Raw genomic sequence first — 9,401 nt, forward strand, 5'->3', positions numbered from 1 at the left:
CTACATTAATGGTTATTGTGATAACAAATATACTAAAAATCAACCTCACACTCACACAGATCTATAATGTGTTTATTTTCCTCTGAAGCTCCAACATGTGGACATATTCAGGTCATTGGACAATATCCAATCTTTCAATTTTATAAATATTAAAGGCTACACCTTAATGTTCAAATGTTGATGAGCATTGATGTTGAATGTACAGTATAAACATAAATAGCTGAGAGTCCAGGTCTTACCATTTTCAACATTAGCAAGTCGGTGCATGAGCGGTAGCCACACGAGGCATTGAGGGGGAGGATCTGCCATCAACACATCCAAAAACGTGTTCAACATGATCTTCTTCTAGATACAAACACACACATGCATGTATTAATCAAGACGTGTGAATGGTTAGAGATTTGAAAGAAGAGAGAGAGGAAGAGGAAGAAGAAGAAGAAGAAGAAGAAATGGGGTGTTTAATATCCTTATCATACCTGCTGAGGGAAGCACGTCCGCACCGAATGCTCCGTGTATCCAAAAGACGGACCCTCGAACACGGCTGTGGGGAGCTTCAGCACCTCCCGCAGAAACTGATCGAACTTTGCAAACATCATGACCCCACTTGAGTCGGAGATCTGTGAGAAAATGTCTGAGAGAAGGCAAATGTCAGATTATTATTCCGAGCAAAGAGAGAGAGACTTTTGGCATTTCTGTGAATGTATGTTGTTATTGATCCACAGTCCGTGCACAAAGTTAAAATATGCTCTGCTGAAGCAAATTAATTCACTCCGCATTCATGCTCCAACAGTGCCCCTGTGTGTTCAACTTGAGCAATTACTGTCTCAGGTAACGCAGATGAGTGCAGGCAGCCATGACATCAGAGTTCAGAAAAATCAAGCAGATTATAAAAGCTAATTTAAAAAATCCAGTTCAGTATCCTGCGTAAGGTGCTACGAAAAGTACTCACAGCGTAGTTTGTCCACTATTTTCCCTCCACACATTGTTGCCAGCATGGCTTTCATTGAGAAAACTGTCAGCTTCCCATGGCTTTCACTGTAAGTTGAGAGAAAAGATGTTTTCAAATCAGAAAAATAGGTTATAGTGGAAAAAATGAAAATGCAGTCATTATCTACCTTACGTGATTTACTGCTTAGACATTATTTAAACCCGCACGCATGGCTGAGCTGTTGCACCCACTTCAGACGGGGTGCTCAGCTTAGCACCTACAGTGACAAGATTTCGGCTTTTTAAAAGGGTGTAAATAACGTCTTTTCAAATAAATGTGGGATCTCCAGGCTTCCAGAGATTTGGATTACGCTGGAGAAGCTGTATCGAGCCTTTTTTTCCAGGCACTTTTTTTTTTTACTACGTTTTTAAATCAGCGTGCGGCTGAGTAGATATTGACTGACATTTCATTAAGAATTTGAGCTGAAAACAGAGAAAAATATGCAACATGAAAAACATAAAACACAGCTATGCATATGCCTCTAACTCTAATTAAAACACATTTCAGAGCACATTTACTGTTGCATCCATGAGTGTGTAACTGTAAAATGGCATAAATCCTGATCTAAGCCTTAAAAGTCACAGATTAACACAGCACTGTATATCCAGGTCATTAATAAGCTGCCTCAAGATCCCTTAAAATCTTTAAACTTGCCATGGGAGACCGGCTCTTTCATTTCAGATTCATTTAGCTCTGACTTCCGAGCAGAGGTAACAGAGTACATGAAAGCTCGTCTGCCTAATTCAGTTTGGACCTCGGGGACAGATAGCGAAACTGCTTCCTGTGATCGCAGACAGTCATTTCCACGAAGTTTCCCAGAGATAAGGCTGCATGAATAATAACGGAGCGGGACCACAATGGCCTCGCAGATAAAAAGTAAAGCAAATGAATGGGTCAATGAATGGACGGGGCAAACAGCCAATCAATTCGAGCACACAAGGTACAATAATGAGAGAGAGCTTTTACGGTCAATAATAAACCTCCGCACTCCGGGATGCACAGTGTCTGAGGCCTTGAGCACAGAGAGGACATTAAGAGGAGGGAGAGACAGTAAAGCATCACCAGGGATACTGCGGCTGATAGGGACGTTTCACACAGCACACTCGTCTATCTGCTGCATGAGAGAGAAAGTACGCAGATGTGTGCTCGTTCCAGCTTAGTGCCAAGATTTCTGAGGCCTAAAACCTGGCTGGATGGATTTTTTTAGAGCCACAGCTACCAATCGAGGGCAATAAGGTCATGTGCTGTACATGTTTTCTGTGAATTGGGGAACAAACAGATGGTCTTGTTTTGGCTGAATCCAATAATTGTATTTATGAAAGGATTCAGCATTTTTTCACCTGAATTTCATTCCAAACAGTGTGGAGAGGGCTTTAAAACATTTAGACTGTTGTGTTTTGAAATAAAATGCTAACCCTTTATTTTATAGTTCTGTAATTTCATTTCCCAACAGTTCTGAAGTTTTCTAGAGACGAAGACGCCCATCAGAAGTCTAAGGAGGTCTTGAGATGCCTTGTTTTGTCTGACAAACAGCCTGAAATTAAAGAAACTTACTTTAAGCAAGCAGCAACTCCTCATACTGAAGAAGCTGGAGCTATTGATGATGCATTTTTCCTTAATAAATGACTTACATGTTTCAGTTAAAAGTTAAGTTAGAAGAATTTTCCTCATACTGCTCAATTTAAATAAAACTTGTTTCATTGAGATGCTATCTTCTGTAAGCTTACGTCATAAATCTGTGCTTACTTGCTTTCATACAGCCTGTGTCTAAAATGTGCCACCTTGACTGTTTGGTCAAGAAATGTAGAAATCTTTATGTAAAGTTTTATTTTAATGCAGATGTTGCAGGACCAGAGTTTAGTAAAGGGCATTATGGGACGTGTTGTGATGCTGTGTGGCGATGTCATGGCTCAGTAGCATTATGGGTCCGAACCAAAATGGCTGCAGAGAATCAAAAACACACAGTAAGGCTATGGTCCACGAGGCACACATGGTAATCATCTTTAATTTGTTTTATATTTATGTATAATCTTTGTTAATGTGCCTTTACATGGACAGCGGTGGTACATTTTCAGTAATTTAATTTGATCTCCGCACATCTTTCTTGTCTGTGGGGCTGCTAATCAATGAAAGCTAGCTCGAGAGACGATAATAATGAGTCCGAGTTTTAAACATTTTAAGTCGTTGTCTGCTGAAGAAACAGAGAAAGAGGGAGCTTGTTAGTGTGAGCGTTAAAGCGAGACGGTCCAACTTTTTCGGAACAAAAGCCACTGTTGCCAAAAGCGGAGATTACAAATGATAACACTGAAAAGCCCCTGAAAGCTTCTGGTCATACCAGACTAAGTGTGTTCACATGAGCAAAGGTGTGTTTTATCCAGGGGGTCACAAGATTTGTCTGAGGGATAGCAAGAAAAAAAAATTACCTAAACAATTTAGGATTTTTTTCTCCAGATTTGAACTCAATCTTTGCTTTTTCCTTGTGAAATACGAGAATATTCCACCTCTTCATGCCCCTAAATAATATATAAAATTGCACATATAGCAACAGAGCTTTGTTTTTATGTGTGTGTGGTTTGTTGAATACATGTCATTACTCTTATTTAGTCATGTCATCAGCTGCAGTGCGCAGTGCTCCTCTGCTCCGACCGCATGACCCGTACCTGTCATATGTGGCCACCATGAAGTTGAGCAGCAGCCCGATGGACTGCTCCACATTGATCTGGTGGGTTGTGGGCAGCCGCTTGTTGAGCTGGTAGTAGATGGAAGACAGGATAGTCTCCAGCCGCGACACATTGATCTCAGCATTGTGGTCCAATGTGTTGAGCCCGTTGTCACGAAAGGCTTCGATCATGTTCCAGACATCCACCAGATGAACTGTGAGGCGGGGGGGTCAACAGACAGACAGTGATCAATTAAGTCTATTCATGTTGGAACAAACATTTCTATTGGTTACAAAGTGTCAGTGCAGTAAAATAAGAGAGGAAAATCTTTAAGGATCTTCTCTTACGGTTGCATCTCTTCTGCACAAACCGAAGTTTGCAGGCAGTCCTGTACGTCGACAGTCTGATTACATCGAAGTTTTGAGCTCCTGTAGAAAAAAAACGCACAAAGAAAGATTAAAAAAATCAGATTAATGCTCTGCCTGTCCAGTTTAATGAAAAAAACACTCCGGCCTACTGAGGCTACATTTAAACACTACCACCGTCTATGCGTGGGAGGACTTATACTGTACGTGTGAGGCACCACGTATCTCCTGCGCAACTCTGAGCCAGTCAAAGAATTACATGAGCCGAATGCCGCTGACTGTTAATAGTGAAAAGAGATTTCTCTCAGTCGACTCCACTCACTCATCTCCATGAAGAGCTGTCTCTTCTCCACCATGGCCTTGCCTCGTTTACTGCCTTCCTCGATCATCCTGTGGCACATCAAACAGCAGAGCACGCCATGCTTACACTTCAGACAAGCTGCATGTTCATGAATTTGCAACACACACACACCCTGCAAGTGAGGATGATTTATGTATTTATAAATGATCAGTGCACCTGACGACTTCTGAATCTGGTCTTTATGTGCGACGATTCCACGTTTCACCTGTAATGCGTTATGAACATGAGAGCTCCTGAATGCTGGATACCAGAAGGACACAGTATGTTCTTTCATCTTTGTTATTTCACCCTGTACATCAAGGACTGTGTTAGTCATCACTCCAGCGCTTCGCTTTGTAAAATATACAGATTATATGGCTTCGGCTGGCTTTCTAACAGATTAATTAACAGTTTCTCCACAAATTTCATTGATTTGAAAGACTCACTACGGCCGAATAATCGGCTAATTCACTATTAATTTAAATGTCACTGACTTCGCCTATCTTGGCTCAGTTATACGTCAGAGTGTCGTGGAAATAGTTTGACATTTTGGGAAGTATTCGCTTGCTTGCCGAGAGTGAGAAGAACAGATTCATACCACACTCCCGTGGTAAAAATGAAGCTACAGCCAGCAGTCGATTAGCTTAGCATAAAGACTGTGAACAGGGGGAAAGCAGCCAGTTCGGCTCTGCTAGTCCCCATCTACTTCAGCTGCTGAGGAGAATGCTGTGAAGTTTTGTGGACCTCGACCCCTTCGCTGGCATGAGGGGGAGTAGGTAACGACATCATTTCATTTTGTTTGAGCTTATCCTTTAAAGTGTGCTGACAATTTGTATTTAGTGTTAAAATCAGCTGCACAAAGATAAAAAAAAAAAGGCTGCTGTCGAAAAACCGAATCTTTAATCTTCAGGATGCAGGAGGAACAAAAAGGTCTCTTTCATACCGAAGAATCTACATCTATTGAACAATTTAACTTCTGTGTTGACACCTGATTCGACGTCAGCGTTGTTCTCTGTTGTGTGTTTTCAAAAAGGTTTCCTGTCTGTTTTTCCTTCTGTGCTTGACAGTGCTGCCTTTGAAACAAAACAGGTTTCTTTATTTCATTCACTGAAATGTGCCAACAGGGCAGAGTAGATGTCTTTCTGTTATCTCCATTGCTCTTTAACAGTAATATCACCCTATGAAATTAAGATATTTGATAGCAGTGTCAAGATAAAAGTGTTGTAAATGTGCAGTATAACATATTGGAAATAGTATCATTTGTTGTAAGCCCATACATGACAGATAAACTATGTCTTTGACCATAAAAGATACAATTTTAACATCTTATTTCATGAAGATTGTATTTACCTTTCGCTGGCTGAGTGTCGAACGAACTGAAGCCCTTAACGTCGACCCTGTGAAGAAAAGCCACATTCAAAGAGTTAGCGAGAGCGCCTCTCGACTTGATGTCACCATTACTGAGCAAGATAAGCTATTCCTCGCTCGCAAAATGTAGTTGACTTTTAAATAAGTAATTAACACCTCGCCTCTCTCCCTCCTTCAAGGACTTCATTAACTCTCAATTTGTGCTTTTGTTTCCCCTCCCTCTCTTCCTGTAGAGATATTGGTGAGCTGGCTGGGGAACACTCCAGCACCCGTGGTCTGTGCAAATGATAATTCTCCATGACATCCCGCTCAGCAGTGACTGCATCCTGTGGGATAATGACACCGACTGAGCTGCGAAGCAACCGCTTAATGGTGACCGACACAGAGCACGTCGCAGCTGGCCAATGAGTACCTTGGACTGCCTCGAACTGGGGGGACCAGAGAGGCCCAAACATGTCTGGCTCACACGGGACGTTCGCTGACCATGTGCAAAAAAAGCCAAGGTTCTGCTACCTTCAGGAAGACTGGGAGCATTTCTCTATTTTTTGTCTCTGTTATGGCAGAAGCCCTTCCAGTAACTTGCTATTCTGGCTTGTGCTGAGTCGTTCTTATTGCTGGTAACAGGCACCAACAAAGGCCTTTATAATCGCTCCGTCCACTGAAATACAGTGTCATAATTAATGATTCATTTCATTATTAAAGGGGCTCTGTGGAACATCTGTGTCATGCTGGAAGCCGGTGGTTAGTTTACTTTAGTGGACTCCATTTCTAAACTAACATTAGCTGCTGTTGCTGTCTGTTAGCAGAGAGGAGAGAGGCACTGAGACGAGGCACTTGATAAAGTCACATCCTTTGGACTGTCAAGGAAAATCTGACCCGAGTCCTTCACAAAGAAATCCACAGCCCAGCAGCATGAAGCAACTTAAACAAATCACAGGGAAGCTCTCATTTTGCTCTGCACGTTACAATCCGCTCACACATGGCCAATAAAAAAGTGATTAATACATGTAAATTGCTACACATTGTTACACAGAGCTTCTTTAAATGATATTTTTTGCACTTAATCGAATCAAATAATCATTTAGGTGTTTTTTCAAGCATCATCATCAAAAAAAATGCTTCTCACGCTTCTCAAATGTGAGAACTGAACATTTTTGTGTCTCATATATGATCGTAAACTGAATACCTTCAGGTTTTGGTCTGTTAATCCAACATAAAAAGACAATGGAAGATGTCACCTTGGGCTAGTTGTAAGTCATAACGGGCATTTTTTTCATAAGCCACTATTAATTTGTTCAGAAATGAATGGAAAATGAACCGTCAGTGAAGGAAACCATCAACCCTTCATTATTTCCAATATAAATACAATATGAACCCCCCAAATATTAGAATTACAGTGAAATTGAGAAGAAAAGAGCAGAAAATCTTCACTTTTCAGAAGCTGAAACCAGAAAATGTTTGCTTGAAAAATGGCTGAAATTACAATCACTTAATAAAACACAGTTCTTTTGTTACAATGATTGATTAACTGACTCATTTTCAGCTCTCATTACAATCGCCACCAGATATAGCTGCGTTCTGAGACTGCAATAAACCATTCGTGCTAAATTAAGCAGCAGTTTTAATGCCCTGAAACAGTCTTAAGGCTCTTTGTAGCTCAGTGGGCAAATCATGACAATAACTCGGTCACGATTAATGGTTCACTTTGGCCACTTGGAAACACTTGGTCGGCTTAATTACATATTAAATGGGGTCCTGGATGGGGCAGCACATATTGTATTTGTGCACTTCCTTTTTTTTCCCAGGGCTAATATGTCAGAGAAACGCTGCTGTACTTTGGAGGAGAGGGAAGAAAACACTGGGCGATGCAGTGGGAGACCCAACAGACACATGTCAGCAAAACAACACAATGGTTCACTGTAAATATTCAGCCTGTGAAGTAACTGCAGAAATTCATGAGTAGGCAACTCCAGGCCTTGAATTGGCAGGATAAAAATGTAAGCAGTGCATTGGCAGGAAATGACAGTTTAATACAGGAGCTGATTATTTCGTGTCTGATAAGGAAACAGAGGCAAGTTGTTAATAATTCATAGAGAAGATGAATTCACAGACCAGAGCACATCCAAAGGCACAGACCACGATGAAGTCATGGGGATTTTTTAGTCCATTCCTCTCACTCATTCGCACATAAATCATCATAAACTGATAGATGTATTGATGTCAGCTCTTTTTTCATACAGTACGAACGTGTGCTTCTCATTATAGGCCCGTAAAGGTGCATTTTACTGTAACCGCACCTTCAGCTTCGAGGTAATGACAACATCCTTTGACGCGAGTCAACATAAGGACTCGGTTACTGCAGTACCTCCCTTCCGCTGATATCATTCACTTCTCGCTTCTCCACAAGCCTCAAATCTCACCGTGAGCAACCCTGCAACACTTAAAATTCACTTCTGAAGCGACGGCACGCCACAAACGCAGCCATATTGCAGATTTAACTGCCCATTTACCTTATTTCCGCAATGGGAACGCTGTGTCGTGATGCCCATAAAATTTGGGGGGATAAGAAACAATGGCAATCGTGCATCTTTTTCAATTTTCACTGGTGCCTCGGCAGCCGAGTGAGAGGCAGAGCGGGGGAACTGGCCTCTACCGGAGGAAAATCACGCAGGTTGCGTTTAGAGCATCACCATCATCATCATCCTCGCAGCAGCAGCAGCAGCAGCATCAGATGGGGAGGATAAGTGGTCCAGGGTGAATAAGGAGGATATTTCCTCCTATGATTCACAGCCGCACTCTCACCTTTGATGAATCCACGCGTGTGTCCGCCGACGTTACAGCTGTCCGAGCGATGAGAAACGGCTCGGGCGATCCATCATCATATTTCAGGCTCCTCTCGCGTCTCATTCGACTTCAATCTTGGGAACTGCGGTTGTGGCCGCACACAGAAACGTACAAGCGCCCCGCTCTGCGCGGCATCATCAGCGACCCAGCGGCAGAGGACGGCAGAGCAGAGCAGAGCAGAGCGCGAGCAGGCACGGAGATGCCATGCGCGGCCACCTACTATACTTTACGCATGTGCGCACGCACGCTGGTTAAAGGCGCACTACTACTATTACTGCTTTTACTCTGAATTATGATCCTCAGAATAGAGGGGAGAAGAAACAAGACACACAGATTGAAGTGAATTTAAAGGGACACACCAGTGATTTCCTATTGCACTGTCATAAAGTCAGGGGACTCAAAAGAGACAGATTATTATTGTTATTTGTTTTAAATGAAACAACAACAGCAACAGAGGAAGAGATATCCTGATTTTATAGGTTAAAAAAAACACTGGATCCTACATTTCCCATAATGCAATTGAGAGTTTTTCCCAATTGTGCATAGAGTGCCACAGGAACGAGTCTTAAACCCTCAAATAAGGGAGAATTTTTGCACTTCAGGTTCCTTTGTCTCGTCATCAGGTTTTTTGAGTGGGTTTTTGGATAGATGGCTGAAATAAGGCCTGAGATTTCCAAATCTATTAAGTTAAATTAAGCGTCATTACAGCAAACATGACTTGACATGAAAACTATTCTAACTCTAACTTTCCAACTTGCATATTGATCAACTTATAGCAGTGTGTATATTATAGTGTAGTAAGACGTTTAATAGCCTAGTGTGGATGCTGAAATCAT

At 41.9% G+C, this 9,401-nt stretch overlaps 1 protein-coding gene across 5 annotated transcripts in view; it reads right to left on the bottom strand.

The window, feature by feature from the left end:
* The window catches only part of dtnbb (dystrobrevin, beta b), a 35,001-nt gene extending 26,231 nt beyond the window's left edge, over positions 1–8,770 (bottom strand). For 4 of the 5 annotated variants that reach the window (XM_084381906.1, XM_084381905.1, XM_084381904.1 and 1 more), the window contains exons 1-8: positions 8,524–8,770; positions 5,704–5,750; positions 4,336–4,403; positions 3,996–4,076; positions 3,649–3,862; positions 950–1,035; positions 477–631; positions 240–345 (exon numbers count right to left, since the gene is read on the bottom strand). In XM_084381906.1, coding sequence (XP_084238032.1) covers positions 240–345; positions 477–631; positions 950–1,035; positions 3,649–3,862; positions 3,996–4,076; positions 4,336–4,402 — 709 coding nt within the window. In that variant the 5' untranslated portion in view covers position 4,403; positions 5,704–5,750; positions 8,524–8,770. The remainder of the gene's footprint in view (positions 1–239; positions 346–476; positions 632–949; positions 1,036–3,648; positions 3,863–3,995; positions 4,077–4,335; positions 4,404–5,703; positions 5,751–8,523) is intronic. The other variant, XM_084381903.1, reaches the window with a different exon arrangement.
* Between the last annotated feature and the right edge of the window lie 631 nt (positions 8,771–9,401).

The sequence above is a fragment of the Pagrus pagrus genome, assembly GCF_965226575.1.
Source record: "Pagrus pagrus genome assembly, chromosome: 18".
In the NCBI taxonomy this organism is placed as follows: Eukaryota; Metazoa; Chordata; class Actinopteri; order Spariformes; family Sparidae; genus Pagrus; species Pagrus pagrus.